This window comes from Lithobates pipiens, unplaced genomic scaffold, assembly GCF_037356315.1.
Source record: "Lithobates pipiens isolate NorthernLeopardFrog02 unplaced genomic scaffold, aLitPip1_a1.2 Scaffold_19, whole genome shotgun sequence".
NCBI classification, from domain to species: Eukaryota; Metazoa; Chordata; class Amphibia; order Anura; family Ranidae; genus Lithobates; species Lithobates pipiens.
In genome coordinates, this window is record NW_027507764.1 from 485,831,922 (window position 1) to 485,848,853 (window position 16,932).

At 41.1% G+C, this 16,932-nt stretch overlaps 2 protein-coding genes and 1 long non-coding RNA gene across 5 annotated transcripts in view; 2 read left to right on the plus strand and 1 right to left on the minus strand.

Annotated features, from left to right (window-relative positions):
• The window catches only part of RALYL (RALY RNA binding protein like), a 1,540,715-nt gene that overhangs the window by 689,389 nt on the left and 834,394 nt on the right, over positions 1–16,932 (plus strand). The window lies entirely within an intron of this gene.
• On the plus strand, positions 5,372–11,840 carry LOC143997362 (uncharacterized). The gene is made up of 3 exons (XR_013277679.1): positions 5,372–5,498; positions 5,816–6,056; positions 11,627–11,840. It is a non-coding gene; the product is annotated as an uncharacterized LOC143997362 (long non-coding RNA).
• On the minus strand, positions 6,637–9,264 carry LOC143997361 (hemoglobin subunit alpha-3-like). The gene is made up of 3 exons (XM_077492941.1): positions 9,107–9,264; positions 7,731–7,935; positions 6,637–6,949 (listed from the first exon to the last, which is right to left on the minus strand). Exons 1-3 carry the CDS (start codon positions 9,199–9,201, stop codon positions 6,821–6,823), a joined length of 429 nt encoding a protein of 142 aa, XP_077349067.1. The 5' UTR covers positions 9,202–9,264; the 3' UTR covers positions 6,637–6,820.

The window sequence follows — 16,932 nt, forward strand, 5'->3', positions numbered from 1 at the left end:
TCAGAGCTGTGTGGGAGGAGCTATAATTCCCCTTAGCGTTATGTGAGAGGAGCTATAATTCCCCTCAGAGCTGTGTGGGAGGAGCTATAATTCCCCTCAGAACTATGTGGGAGGAGCTATAATTCCCCTCAGGGCTGTGTGGGAGGAGCTATAATTCTCCTCAGAGCTGTGTGGGAGGAGCTATCATTCTCCTCAGAGCTGTGTGGGAGGAGCTATAATTATCCTCAGAGCTGTGTGGGAGGAACTATAATTATCCTCAGAACTGTGGGAGGAGCTATAATTCTCCACAGAGATTTTGTCACCTCCCACTCTAGTTTTGAACATTTCTCCATTCATTCCTATGGGACAAATTTCACCGCAAAAATTACGATATTTTGTGAACCATTTGGCGAAACGTTCCACAAAGTAATAGCACACCAATCGGGAACAATCCACACGTTTTCGTATATTACTGTGTATGTAGTGTAAAAGCTGTGGGAGGAGTTATGGTGGTAAATTTGGCTATAATAATAATAATAATAATATATATGTGAGATAACAGTACGTGTTCTTGCTATGCAAGAACACTTAATTATAAGAAATCAAACAGGCTCTTGCACTAAATCTAATGTATTTAAGATCTAACTGATTGCAGTGTATGGTCACCTTTAAAGATCAATATCTGAAAATATTATATATTATATAATATACTTTAATAGGGTGTAGAAACACTTTTCTGTTCTCTGTAATGTATTTAAAGATTTCAAAGCTATATTATAAGTGCTAGGAATGAGATTAGCATCAAAAGGGTTAATTAACTGAGAACACCTCCTAATTGCTTAACAAGACACATCCAATGAGATGAAATTAACCAATTGTATTGGACGTGCAATTTTATCACTGAGAAAACCCGCAATTATTCTAGGGACAGTTGCAGTTTACATATGCATGTATTTATTATCGCTACTTGTGCTTCAATGTGCACACGTTTTATTAATGACTTTTCCGGCAGACCAATTAATGTATGTACTGGTGCAGTGCCTTCTTCTTAGTAAATCACCCCCATAGTGTTTAATAAAACATTCAAGGAACGCTCACTAAAATATGATGAGCCATTCCAAAAAATAAAACAAAACATATAGCACAAAAAAAAGAAGTTCATAACATTGGAAATGTACATTGGCTGTGAAGCTTGCCAACCTGACCCACACTGCCTTCTCAGAAGAGACACAAACCCCCTCCTCCCATAATTAACCAAAGACACAAGGATCCATGTGAAAAAACGACCCACTCTCTCCAGAGAATCCAATTTTGTTGAAATCCCACCAACCTGCCTTGTCGGAGGTGATAAAGTGCATATCAGAAAGTTACATAGTTAGTAGTAAGGTTGAATAAAGACACCAGTCCATCCTGAGTGTCTACAGTTGTCCCTATCTCTGTACATTGCACATTCGCATCAGTCCCTACCCTCAAGGAGCCCACAATCCAAGGTCCCCATTCATATACTAGGGCCAATTTTGGACAGAAGCCAATTAACCTACCTGCCTTTGGAGTGTGGGAGGAAACTGGAGTACCCGGAGGAAACCCACGCAAGCACAGGAAGAAGATGCAAACTCCAGGCAGGTAGTGTTGTGGTTGGGATACGAACCAGTAGAACTCTTCCAAGACAGACCTAGGTGTTTCCTATCATGAAAAAATCATGAAGAAATAATAGAGTAATGCAGAGTACAGAATGTCAGACAGAAAAAGTCAGACATAATCTTTTCATCGTATATTCCGATCATGTGTGTGCCTCATCAGACTTTTTTTAATGAAAATTCTGATGGACCTACAAATAGAATATGTTTTAAATCTTTCAGATGGAACAAATTCCTATAGGCAAAACTGATCGTCTGTATGCTGTTCCGACGTACCAAAAACGACGCATGCTCGGAAACAAGTACGAGATGAAGGCTATTGGATACTGGCTATTGAACTTCCTTTTTCTAGTCCCGTGTTGTATGTCACCGCGTTCTTAACGATCGTACTTTGGTGTGTTCGTGTGTACGCACGTCAGTTTCAGCAAAACTCTGACGGAAAAACCCTTGGCGTTTATTACAATGGGAAAACCGGTCATGTGTACGCGGCATAAGTAAGGTCCATATAGCTGTAGTAGGGGCCAAATCATCCACCAGCCCGAGAAGGCAGAGCCTTATATAAGGACTAAAAGGAATAGTTGTCTCCTCCTGTATACACATTAAAATATCCATTCAATTTTTCTGTAGACCAGGACAATTCCAGAAGATATGCATACAGTTGGCCCCCCTTGCAGAACAACTCCAGCAAGAAGAGGTGAATCAAAAATTCTAGCTATCTTTGCCGGGGTCATGTATATATGATGCAGACATTTGAAGTGGAACAGTTAGTTACGGGCCGAGATTAGTCTGGTAAAGGCTGCATCCCAGACATCCTCCCAATCTTCCGTGTCCAAATCAAGGACCGCCGACTCCCACTTAGCTCTACACACACTCATGAGCCGAACAGTCTCAAGGAAAAGGAACTTATAGATAGTAAATAGCGGCTTTTGGGGATCATCTTCACTTAGCATGGATTCAAGTGCAGACACTAACAATGAAACCCTTACATGTTTAAACTGTGTTTTGGTATGTGTGTCTAAGTTGTATATAACAAAAAAAATGGGTATTTGGCAACTGATGTAGAGACTTAATTTCATCAAAAGACTTTAGCTGCCCATTTGTGGGGACATCATCAATCTTTTTAATCCAGAATTTCGGCCAGACCACTGGATCTTCAAAGGCAAAAAATTGGGGCAGATTGGGATTTCTCCACAAAGGGGCATTAGGCAAGAATGGGAAGGGAACCCAAAATTCCTCACCATGGGCAACCATCCAAGCACGTAAAGCTGACCTCATAAAAGTAGTTAAGATTCAGGGTGATCTGGGCCTTCTAAATACCAAATGGGCCAACGCTTCATAGGAACCCATAAGCACCGGCTTAAGGGCAACCACAGCATCATCATATGGACCAGTGATCAAAATATTGACTATCAACCATGTCCCACCAAGACGTATTTGTAAAAATTGGGCACAGTTAGGCCCCCCTCTTTCTAAGGCTGTTGTAACACCTCAAGCTTAAGTCTAGCCACCCTCCCCTGCCATATAAATTCTTATACTAAGCCATGAATGGATTTGAAAATAGATTTAGAAATTCAAACAGAAGAATTCTGCAATGTATACAGCAAGAGAGGTAGAAGCTTCTTTTTTAAAGAGAAGTAAGGGATTTTTTTTCAGTTTCATACTTGCCTAGGTGGGTGCAGCATCAGTCTGATGCTGCATCTGTCCAACAGTGCCTCTACACTGAGAACCGAGTGATCGAACACCGCCGATGGCTCGGTTCTCACATCTCCCTGATCAGAGAGCTGCTGGCTGTCAATCAGCAGCTCTCTGCTCTGCTCCCTCTTCATTCACTAGAGCGATGAGCTGTGGAGGGGGCGGGGATCAGCCGTCTCTGCCTCTCAGCTGAGAGGCTGAGATAAATGTCAGTCCAGTCACCTGGTGAATCCAGACTCCCATTGTCAGGATCATGTGGTGACTGAACTGATTTCTGTGACATCAGCAGACAGCGGGCTTCAGCCCGCTCTCTACTGAAAATGGGTCACAGGAGTGCAAAACTAATTGCACTCTTGTGATCCATAGGAGAAGTACAACCTAGCAAGCTTTGGCTGGACTTCTCCTTTAAGTAAGTTCACCCTTCCTATCATGGAGAGAGGGAGATTTCGCCAAGCAATAACTGTTTGCTTAAAAATTTATATAAGGAATGCAAATGTGTTGTGCCACATCCTATATAGACAACAAAACAAGGAAGAAAGCCCCCTATTGGTTGGAGTTTAAAGGCACGTACGAGAAATAAAGTAAAAGAAAGTTTTTATTATACCAATCTATAAAGAATATAGCAGCACAGAAAAAAGGTTGTATATCACAAAGCAATTAAAACACATACGACAATGTGCGACAATATCCATATTGTGATATGAATAATGGATGCACGTTTCACCCATACAGAGTATGATGGATCAAAGTACTTAAAACCCTACGCGTTTCGGAGATATTCTGGTCTCCTTCATCAGGGGTAGGTATAAGACGTGAGACATGATTTCTAGCGAAGAGTATAAAATGACAGTACATTAGAATATACAAGCAACAGATGGGAAATGGAAGAACATCAAAACATTATTATACTCACATATCAGCGGTACAACAAATAAGCTTGGTCCTCCAGTGTCCAAGGCTCACTTGTAAAGCTGAATACACAAAAACATTTTTTTGAAATTGCTCCAAAATAATAGTAGGGGGGACAAAAAAGTCCCCAGGACCCTATCCGGTGGAGTGGGAATGGCGGCAGGTCATAAGAACTACTGAGGCGTCAATGGTGAAGGGCCCTGAGAAAAAAAGAAAAAAAAAAGGAGAAAGATGGGGAAAGAAGGAGAAAAGAAAAGAAAAAATGCAGAGAAAAAAAAAATTAAATTGAGTAAAGGAAAATAAAAATGTGTAAAAATTTAAATAAAAATAGGAATAAAAATGGAAATAGAATGAAAATAAATATAAAAGTAAAAATAAATAAATATAAAAAAAAATAATTAAATAAAAATAAATAAAAAATGAGTAAAAATGTGCGGCCAGGTGCTTTAAAGATAATGGTTAGCTAATAGTGTGTACAGAGAGAGATAAGTGCTGGCGTCCGCTGGCGTCCCACGACAAACAGCCATGGAATACCGGCGACCGCCTGGCCTGGAGAATATAAAGGCAGGCCTCTCCGATCAGCTGGCGCAAAGCCGATTGCAACAGCTGATGGAGAGGGAGGGAACAGAGGATCAGTCGCCGGCACGCCCCCCCGAGTGGTGAGAGCCGGGCCCCATCACAGCGCATTTGGGGCTATTGTCACCTGCATTAATATCTCTTATTGATTGTGCCGTTTTCCAGTCTCCTGGGTTCCCCTCTGTTTCATATGCAACAATCTAGATTGTCCACATTTTTTTATTATTTTTTATTCTTTAGCCCCCTTCAATATTAAAAACCTTTTTTCCCCTTTTGGTTCTGGCCTGTGTCGTGGGACTACCCGGCACACAAAGCCGCCAGGGCTTGTATGCCTGTGGCGGCTTAGTGGAGTGACGGCCTGCGCATTCAGCGCCGCCCGCCCTCCAGCTTGCGACTCCAGCATACATGCGCTGTCTGCTTGAGGAGCTTGTTGTGTCGGTGGGTGGAGTGGGCGGGGCCCCGTTCCTGCGCTGATGCCATCGGCGCGTGCTCTGTGATGGGGCCCCGCTCTCACCACTCAGGGGTCATGCTGGCGGATCCTCTGTTCCCTCCCTCTCCATCAGCTGTTGCAATCGGCTTTGCGCCAGCTGATTGGAGAGGCCTGCCTTTATATTCTCCAGGCCGGGCGCTCGCCGGTATTCCACGGCTGTTTGTTGTGGGACGCCGGCGGACGGTCTGCTGTGTTCTTTCCTCCATTGGTTTCAGGTACTGACTGTCAGCACTTATCTCTCTCTGCACACACTATTCGCTACCCATTATCTTTAAAGCACACTGGTGCGACCTACTCTCTGGCCGCGCATTTTTACCCATTTTTTATTTATTTTCTATTTAATTTTTATTTTTTTTATATTTGTTTATTTTTACTTTTATATTTATTTATTTTAATTCTCCTTTCCATTTTTATTCTTATTTTTATTTTCCTTTTTACCCATTTTTATTTTCATTTACTCAATTAATTTTTTTTCTTTTCTTTTCTCTTTCTTTTTCCATCTTTCTCCTTTTTTTTCTCTTTTTTTTCTCAGGGCCCTTCGCCATTGACACCTCAGTAGTTCTCATGACCTGCCGCCTTTCCCACTCCACTGGATAGGGGCCGGGGACTTGTCCCCCCTACTATTATTTTGGAGCAATTTCAAAAAATGTTTTTTGTGTATTCAGTTTTACAAGTGAGCCTTGGACACTGGAGGACCACACAAGAGATTTGCTTGACCTTCGTGTTTTTAATCACCAACATGCTTCATATGTTTATTGTTGTACCGCTGATATGTGAGTATAATAATGTTTCAATGTTCCTCCATTTCCCATCTATTGCTTGTATATTTCAAATGTACTGTCATTTTATACTCTTCACTAGAAATCACATCTCACGTCTTATACCTACCCCTGATGAAGGAGACCAGAATATCTCCGAAACGCGCAGGGTTTTAAGTACCTTGTTCCATCGTACTCTGTATGGGTGATACATGTATCCATTATTTATATCACAATACGGATATTGTCGCATGTGTTTTAATTGCTTTGTGATATACAACCTTTTTTTCTGTGCTGCTATATTCTTTATAAATTGTTAATAGATTGTTAGATTGTTAACGAAAAAAATGTTTTACTTTATTTGATTCTCGTACGTGCCTTTAAAGTCCAACCAATAGGGGGGTTCCTTTTTCTTTTTCCTTGTTTTGTTTAAAAATGTATATAATGGGTGTCACATTCAACCTAATAAAGTCCAAGGCTGAGTTGGTAATAGTAAGCTCCTGGTTTGATTTTTTTAAAGAGACACAGCAATTGAATACATTAATATGAAACCATCAACAACAAAAAAATAATAATAATACAGTTGAGGCAGAAATGAAAAATATTTTCAGTTTTATTTAAGAGTACATCTGATTTATATTTGATGGACAAATTACAGAAGTAAATACTCCACAAAAAACATTGCAACTAGGTTGTAACTGAAATGGGCCCAGAGACGCTTCATTGCATGTGGTTTTCCTTGCTGTAATTTCTGATGTAGCCTGTTATACAGGGTGAAGTTATCTGTACTTGGAGGTGAGGACTCCAGAGACTAGAGCAAGGAATTTGTCAAAGGCAGCCTGAACCTCAGGAGTGAAATCACCAGGGAAGTGAGAAGCCAAGACCACCTGGATAGTGTGAGACAGCAGCTGCAAAAGAGAAATAGAGAATATATTATTTTTGTGCAGACAGACACACTGATATTATTTAATAAGGACAGTAATGTTCAAACTACTTTTTGGAATTATTTTTTATTTTATTTATTTTACTCTTAAAAGAGAAGTATTGGTTTGGGGGTTATAGTGGAATCATACTTACCTAGGTGGATGCAGCATCGGTCCGATGCTGCATCTGTCCCCCCGGCGCCTCTTCACTGAGAACCGAGTGATCGAACATCACTGATGGCTTGGTTCTCTCAGCTCCCTGAGCAGAGAGAGGTGCTGCCTGTCAATCAGCAGCACTCCTGCCCTGCTCCTCCACACTCACTTGAGTGCTGAGCTGTGGAGGGATGGGGATCGGCTGTCTCAGCCTGTCAGCAGCTCACTGAGAGGTTGAGACGAGTATCAGTCCAGGCACCTGTCAGATCCAGACTCCCAGTTGGGATGATGAGGTGCCTAGACTGATATGTGTGATGTCAGCAGAGAGCAAACTTATGACTGCTCTCTGCTGAAAATGGGTCACAGGAGTCAAAACAAGTTGCACTCCTGTGACCCATAGGAGAAGCCCAGCCAAATGAGCTCAGGCTGGACTTACCCTTGGTTACAGAGCAAACTGCTTCTTTTTAAAAGGTACCCAATGAAAGTATCTGGTGGAAGGTGCTCTTCTCCAAATCAAGGGATACAATACTACCATACTTTACCTGCCTATAATGGTTACTCTCTTGCTTCAATACCTTCTTATTATTGTATAGAAATATTCAGTAGTACTTACAGCAAAGTTTCCTGGATCCACTCTTAGGTTGTAGGCGTGCAGGTCACTGAGGGAGGACAGGTTGCCAGCAAGGTCATCCAGGTGATTGGCTGCACCTACAAGAGCATTAATAATCTTTCCACCATGTGTGTTGAGGTCAGCAGAGCCAGGGGTCAGGTCAAAGTGGGGGAAATAAGTCTTGGTCTGGGGGAAGCTAAGGAGAAGCCTAAACATAATAAAAATAATAAAAAAATAAAAAGAAACAGATATTAATACATGGAAATAATTTGGAATAAATCTATCTACACACACTTCTGACCTGATATTATGCTTCTGTGGTTAATGTGGTAGGTTATAGAAATAACTAATTCCCTGTTAAACTGTAAGCATTTAGTAAGCACATTTTTCTTTTAGCTACTGTTTGTATAAACACCAGTAAAGCAAAGTTATCAAATTTGTATTCCTTCACTGATGTTAAAGCTAGGAAAAGAAGAACGGTGCTGTCCTTCAAGAAATTGACCTTGAAATTTTTTTCCTTGTTTCATGCCTTGATGATAACTATTTGCACACAAATAGTACATAATGTATGATATATAAAATACCAGTAGTAGCAATCACTAATGACTTACACCATGGGTGCTCAACCTGTGGCACTCCAGCTTTTGTGAAACTACAAGTCCCATGAGGCATTGCAAGGCATTGGCAGTTACAAACATTACTTCCAGAGGCATGATAGAACTTGTAGTTCCACAACAGCTGGGGGGGACACAGGTTGAGCACCCATGACTTACATCTATCTCTCAATTTTTAATGAAGCTTCACTTCCCCTGAAAACCCAATGCTTAGTTTTGTAGGGTATGGACAGGTTATAAATTCTATCAGTGGTATCTTCATTTTTTAAAAAGACTATACACATAGATCATAGAACTAGAATGACATAACCCATGTAATGAATAAAGGTTTGTAATTTTAACTTGTTACATTAACCTAAGAACTCCTGTGCTTTTGCATTAAACAACCATTAAACAACTAGTTGAAATTGCACACTGTATTTGTCCATATAAAACATAACCAAGAATAAAAGAACCTTGGGTGCTTAACCAGTGGCACTCCAGCTTTTGTGAAACTACAAGTCCCATGAGGCATTGCAAGGCACTGACAGTTATGAGCATTACTCCCAGAGGCATGATAGGACTTGTAGTTCCACATAGATCTTAGCTTTTTAAGAAGACTATACACATAGATCATAGAACGAGAGTGACGTAACCCATGTAATGAGTTTGTACGTTTAACTTGTTACATTAACCTAAGAACTCCTGTGTTACATTAAACAACCAGTTAAAATTGCACACTGTATTTGTCTACATAAAATATAACCAAGAATAAAAGAACCTTACCTGGTCAAAGCCTCAGAGCCCAGAGCACTGCCCTGAGATCCAATCTTTCCCACTATGGAAAGCACAGCAGACTTCTCACTTGCAGATAGACTCATTGTGGTGATCTGGAGTTGGTGTAGTACACGTTAGATCAGCTTGGCAACTCAAGAAAGGTCCACGTTAAACTGAAAATCTTTCCAGTTTTTAAAGCATTAGGGTACCATTCACAATTGTCAAGATGCATTTCTATTGGCTGAAAACTGCATACCACCCATTAGAACTGACTTATCTTCTGAACCATACGTGCTGTATGTGCTGATATAGGGTAAGCATCTTATCACTATATTCTGATTACAAAGCATATACACTCCTTTTGTGTTTACTGAGCTATTGCTGATCATTACAGTTTAACATATTAAATTACACGGCATTACACATATATATATTAAATGTACTCAATTAGATAGCATTTGAGTTGAAAACGATAGTTGTTTTAACAGAAAAAGTCCAATAATTTCTAAACAACATCATACTTGCACCCTATACTTTATTATTTTGAAAGTAACAAGATTTATATTCTTATAAGAGACTTTTGTTAGGCACTAAAGCATATCTAGTGTGATCTTAATTTAAGTACACGCGGTAGGGGGGATTTACTAAAACTAGAGCACACAGAATCTGGTGTAGCTGTGCATGGTTGCCAATCAGCTTCTAACGTCAGCTTCTTTAATTAAGCTTTAAAGATGAAGCCTGGAAGCTGATTGGTTTCTATACAGAGCTGCATCAGATTTTGCATGCTTCAGTTTTAGTAAGTCATCCCCAGTATATTTCAAGTTGTTGCAAATGGGCACTCTCAGTAATCACTCTCTTATAGTCACCAGACTCACAAGAACTAGCATTCCATATGCATGGCAAGAAAAGATGGAAGAAAAGGAGGGGGAAGGGAAAAGAGGAAAAGAAAGCAGTGGGAGAAAGCAGGAAGGGGGAGGAAAGGTACCTAGGTCCAGGGAAAAGAAAAGGGGAAGATGAAAACCAGAGAGGGGGGAGGGAGGAGAGGAAGGAGGAGGGGAGGAATAGAGAAGGAAGAGAAGAAGGAGAAGGAGGGGTAAGGACAGGACAGAGGAAAGGAAAACTTACAAGGGTGCATAGAATGGTACACTAGCCCCACATATAATACAAACATCGCTGAGTTTGATCCCCCACAGTGCGTATGCACAATGAATCGCGAATGCACATGCACACACAGATGGAGGCCAAAGGGCCAGGGCGGCCGAAACCGCAGCTGACACAAGTAGTGCTTGAGCTGGCCTCAGGTCAAGCATCACGAACTGTTTCCAGCCACCTTTCCCTTCTCTGAATAATATGTGGGGCTAGTGTACCTTTCTATTCACCCTTGTGAGTTTCCTTCAACTCCCTTGACTCTATATGATTTTATTAGCCAGTTCAGGTAGCCATTTATAAATATCTATTGGAGTTTCTGACCTGTTTCCCCTTCTGCCCTTTTTCTCCCCCCCCCCCCCCATTTTCCTCCTCGCCTTCCTTTTTCATAACGCTCTCCCCTCCCTTAATTCCCCCTTTTCCCCCATTCCTTGTGTCCCCCCCCCCTTTCTTTATTTCTCTCCCCCACTCCCTAGTTTTCCTCTTGCCTTTTTCACTTCCCTGGACCTTGGTACCTTTTCTGCCCTTTCCTCGTTTCTCCCATGGTTTTTCCTTTAACACCCCCCCCCCCCTCAAGTATTAAACAGTATTTTCCCTTCTCCTTTTCAATTCCCTGGACCTAGGTTCCTTTCCTCCCCTTTCCTGGTATCTTCCACTTTTTTTCCCCTCCCCCCTTCTTTTCTTCCCTCTTTTCTTGTCATACATACATTTATGATCTATACATACATATATATTTTTGTTTAATTGCTACAGAGGATGTTTATCACTTGTACATGTCCACCATATCCGCTGTAGGGGAACGTCAGAGTTGCCTTGGCCTTGGCTCTGTGTGCTGGTCTATGGGTAAGGCTGCTTTCACACTGGGGCGGGAGCAGCGTCGGCAGTAAAGCGCCGCTATTTTTAGCGGCGCTTTACCGTCGTTTTAGCGGCGGTGTGCGGGCGCTAGCGGGGTGGTTTTAACCCCCGCTAGCGGCCGAAAAGGGGTTAAACCCGCCCGCAAAGCGCCGCTGCAGCGGCGCTTTGCTGGCGGTATTGCCGCGGTGTCCCATTGATTTCAATGGGTAGGAGCGGTTTAGGAGCGGTGAATACACCGCTCCTTCACCGCTGCAAAGATGCGGCTGGCAGGACTTTTTTCACCGTCCTGCCAGCGCATCGCTCCAGTGTGAAAGCCCTCCGGCTTTCACACTGGAGTTAAAGGGGCCGGTTTTTTTCAGGCGTTACACAGGCGCTATTTTTAGCGCTGTAACGCCTGAATACCGCCCCAGTGTGAAAGCAGCCTAAACGGAAGCACTCCACCTTCCCCATCTATCAATCATGCTTATTATTCTTTACTCCTGTCTTTGTTTCCTTGATTATTATGTATATTTTGTTACTCCCTCCCAGATACTATCCTCCTGATGAAGCGGTAGAACCCCACACGTCCTGTGAGGACCCACTATACCTTTTGTCTCCATCTTGTAGCAAGTATCAGTGACAGACATGTATAGACAGTCTGTATTTCAAATACTGTTTTGGTATGAACTTTGGAAATGATGTTCCTATCTATATTTGGATATCCTCTTTTTAGCTCTTTGAATAAATAAAAAACTTTATTTTATTCATTGTGTATTTTGTCAAATCTGTACTAACATCGTTCATTTTCCTGTCTTTGGATACTAGTAGGGGATTTGTCTCCGTTCTCAATTTCTCATCCTAGAGCTTATACTATACTTACACATATACCGCAGATTTCTAACAAATTCTACACCAAACATCAAATCTAGCCTGGCAACTATTGGGCACTGGCTGAAAATACCTGAGCAATGAGCGCAACTAATTAGTCCCGGTTTGGCTGACAATTTTTCACCCAGCGCCTTTGATTTTGAAATTAAAGTTTGTCAAGCCAGGTAGTGCTGGCAGAACCATCCACACATCAAATTTAAGGCTGATACAGGAGGATATGGGGAGGAAATTTGATCTGTGTATGGCTAGCTTTAGTATCATACTATCAAGATTAGATATCTTAGCCACACATGGCTGGGGATGGAGTGGTCATAAGCCAGTTTGCATACACTGTGTCAGTACTCCTAGGACCAATACCTGGAAGAGTAGAGAAAACTCTCATCCTCCTCTGTTAGCTGTTTGGTTGTAAGCGTATACTGTAGACTCAGAGTGAGTGAACTGTTATAACCCAATACATTGGACCACAAACAAAAATGCCCAAACTTAGCAGGGACAGTAGTAACCAAGACCCAGACAGACAGCACTGGCAGAAACAGCAGCAATCTGAATTTTTTCATTATAAATGGGAAACATTTACTGACAATCAATAGCAACCTGGTGTATGGTTGGGTGTGTATTTCCACTGGCATCCTTTAGCTGAATCAACAGCCTATGATGGCAATGCAGAAACCAGGACCTGAAGATATTTTCCATATATGTACAGTACAGTACAAACATTTTAGGCAGGTGTGAAGAAATTCTGTAAAGTAGGAATGCTTTTCAAAAATCGATATTTTAATTGTTTATTTTTATCAATTTACAAAATACAAAGTGAGCAAACAGAAGAACAATCGAAATCAAATCAATATTTGATGTGACTATCCTTTGGCGTCAAACCATCATCAATTCTTATATTTGTACACTTGCAAAAGAATTGATGCGGTTTTGAAGGCAGAGGGTGGTCACTCCAAATATTGATATGATTTGGGATTTTTCTTATGTTTATTTACTTTCCATTTTGTTCATTCATAAAACTAAACTATTAACACTTCTATTTCTGAAAGCATTATTCACTGATAGCATTTTCCACACCTGCCTAAATCTTTTGCACAGTACTATATGTTTGGGATACAAACCCAAAATAAGTTTTTTTTTTTTTTTTTTTTAATAAACAGTAGGGAAACTGAATTGGTAAATTTGAAACCTTAGATCAAAGGATGTAACGTATATTAAGGCTGACCATACACTGTATATTCTGATTAAACTACCCATTTTAGATCTACCAGCGACTATATAGTGCAAGGGTTTGCCTGATTTAATAGCATTTGATTGGATTGTTCAGTGTTGGCCTTATATCATTATATAGTTTTAGTAATTGTGTTTGAATTGGGTGGAAATACATATTGCTCTATTTATATTTTATACCGCCTACTTTACAATGAAAGTGTATATATCGCCAATTTTTATTTTGTATTGAATAGGGAAGGTTTAAAACCTCTATACATTTATTTTTGTTTTATGTCTGCATTTCCCATGATTTTATGTCCTGTTGATAATGTGTATCATTATTTAAAACCTCCCTAGTGTCTCCAAAAACTAGAATAAAGCAGTTTTGTATATACGTACACTGTAGTTCATTTAAATTTGTAGATACTGGAAAGTTGAATGCTTGTGGTACTGTGTAAGTTTTACAAAATTGTGTAAAATAAATATCAGTCATGAAAACCCATGTTCACTCTAAATATTTGATTAAACAGATGATAAATTAAGAGATTTATTATTATTATTTTTTTTTTTAGTTTTTTTTGGAAAATTATTCTTATTGTTTTCAATAACACATATAGTATTCAATAAAACATTCAAGGACCACTCACCACAATACGATGAGTCATCCCAAAAAACAAGACAAAACATATAGCATATAAAAAAAGAAGTGCATAACATAGGACGTGTACATGAACATTGCCTGTGAAGCTTGCCAACCTGACCCCCACCACCTTCTAAGAAGAGACACAATTTGTGTGTCCCACCATACAATTTTACTGAAATCCCACCAACCTGCCTTGTCGGAGGTGATGAGGTGCATATCAAAGTTTCATAGAACAGAAAGGATAACATTAACAAAAGCTTAAAGAGGAGCTGCACAAAAAAAAAAAAATATTAAAAGCCAGCAGCTACTAATATTGCAGCTGCTGACTTTTAATAATATCACACTTACCTGTCCCAGGTTCCAGCGATGTCGGCGGCAGATGACGAGCGATCGCTCGTCTCGCTGCAGCCATCGCCGCCATCCTCTGTCAGGGAATCGGGAAGTGAAGCAAGAGGGCTTCACTGCCCGGTTCCCTACTGCGCATGCGCGAGTCGCGCTGCGCTGGTTCCCCGCTGTGTCTCTGGGAACTGTGTGTTTCCCAGAACACAACGGGGGGGCGGAGCCATGCGGCGGTGGGCGGAGCCATGCGGCGGTCTGGCCGGAAGTGGGTGCAGTTACCTGGATTATCCAGGTAACTGCACCCCCCTCCCCCCCGAAAGGTGCCGATTGTGGCACCGGAGGGGGGGAGGGATAATACTAGCGGAACTTCCCCTTTAGGGTGAAGAACCGCTTTAAAATTAGTCTGTTACAGTGAGAGGTGAGGCCATCCATCTATCCCAGACCTTATCATATTTGAGAAGCGCCCTCCTGTTCAGATATTTGGCTTTATAAAAGGGTAGTGCCCTATTCACTGAAACCTTAACCTCCCTGGCGTTATTCCAGAGTCTGGCTCAGGGTGGAATTTCAGAACCAAAAGAGGTAACCCCTCGGGATTGCATTGCAGGATCCAGGAAGAGCGTGCTTTCCTTATCTGTTGGATCCAGCGGTGTCCCCCAGCTGTGCGAGCGGCTCGTCCTCCGCTCGATCTATCACAGAGCCGAGCTCCGTTCCCTGCGAGCGTTGCAACGCACGGGGACAGAGAACGGTGCCAAATTCAAAAAGTGAAACACACACATTACATACAGTATAATGTAATCTTACAGATTACATTGCTGTATGAAATTATTTCACATCCCTTTTGTCCCTAGTATTCTGTCCCGTGCCCTGCATGCAGTTTTATATTATAAAAACTGTTCTTTCTGCCTGGAAACTGGAGATTGTCCATAGCAACCAAAACTGTCCCTTTACATCAAAAGTGGTTTTAGACCAGCTAGAAAACAGTGATAATAAATTAGAATCACTTGCAGAATTGAGGGATAGTGATTTGTGGGGAGATCTGTCTTCAAATACTGAAAAGCAATGACAGCGACAATTCTGCAACTGAGCAAATTTCAGTGTTTTTGATTTGATTAGATTATTGAATAATTTGTATTATTATTATATTATTTGGTATAATAATTATTTATAGTTATTTATTATATTTTAATTTATGATTTTGTTTTTAAAATTTTATCATACCTGGGGTGTCTACTAGACTCTGGTTTGGACAGATTTAAGTGAGTTATTCCTAAGAATTACAGGCCTACAATATAAAATGCCAAATTTCCATGCAAAATAATTGTACCACTTTAAACATCAAAAATCTGAAATAATCATACCGCCAGGGAGGTTAAAGGACTCTACCAATGGAGGAGTAGAACTCTAACAAGGCAGAACTATGTGTTTCTTATCATGAAAAAATAATAGAGTAACGTCTGTATAGCTCTGTAGGGGTCAAATCATCCACCAGCCCGAGCAGGCAGAGCCTTATAGAAGGACTAAAAGAGATAGTTGTCACCTCCTGTACACACATTAAAATATCCATCCAGTATTTCTGTATACCAGGACAATCCCAGAAGATATGCATACAGTCAGCCCCCCTGGCAGAAAAACACCAGCAAGAAGAGCTGACTAAGCCAAAAATTCTAGCCATCTTCGCCGAGGTAATGTATATATGATGCAGAAATTTGTAGTGGATCAGTTGATCACGGGCCAAGATAAGTCTGGTAAAGTGTGCATCCCAGACATCCTCCCAATCTTCTTGTGTCCAAACCAGGGACCACTGACTCCCACTTAGCTCTAAACACACTCATGAGTTGAACAGCCTCAGGGGAAAGGAACTTATAGATTGTAGAAAGGGGCTTTTGGAGATCACCCTCCCTTAGCATGGATTCAAGGCCAGACCCTGAGAATGAAACCCTTACATGTTTAAACTGTGTTTGGTATGCACGTCTTAGCTATATATAGCAAAAAAAATGTGTATTTGGCAACTGATATAGAGACTTCCATTCATCAAAAGACTTCAGCTGCCCATTTGTGGTGACATCATCAATCTTTTTAATCCCAAATTTCATCCAGACCACTGGATATTCAAAGGCAAAAAATTGTGGCAGATTGTGATTTCTCCACAAAGGGGCATTAGGGGGGAATGAGAAAGGACCCCCAAATTCCTCACCATGGGCAACCATCCAAGCACAGAAGTAATTAAGACATAGGGTGATCTTGGCCCCCTAAATACCAAATGGGCCAACTCTTTATTGGAACCCACGAGGACCACCTCAAGGGCAACCACAGCATCATCATATGGACCAGTGAGCCACCTATTGACTATCACCAACTGTCACGCCAAGGAGTATTTGTAAAAATTGGGCAGAGCTAGGACCATCTCTTTCTAAGGCTGTTGTAACACCCAAAGCTTAAGTCTAACTACCCTCCCCTGCCATATAAATTCTGATACTAAAACATGAATGGATTTGAAAATAGATTTAGGAATTCAAACAGGAAAGAGGGATATTTAAAAGAGAAGTTAGGGATCTTTTTTTTCAGTTTCGTACTTACCTAGGTGGAGGCAGCATCGCTCCGATGCTGGATCTGTCCCCCTGTGCCTCTACACTGAGAACCAAGCGATCTAACACTTCTCCTTTAAGTAAATTCACCCTTCCTATCAGGGAGAGAGGGGGATTTTCCCAAGCACAAATTTTTTGCTTAGAAATGTATAAAATGGTTGTCACATTCAACCTAATAAAGTCTGAGGCCGAGT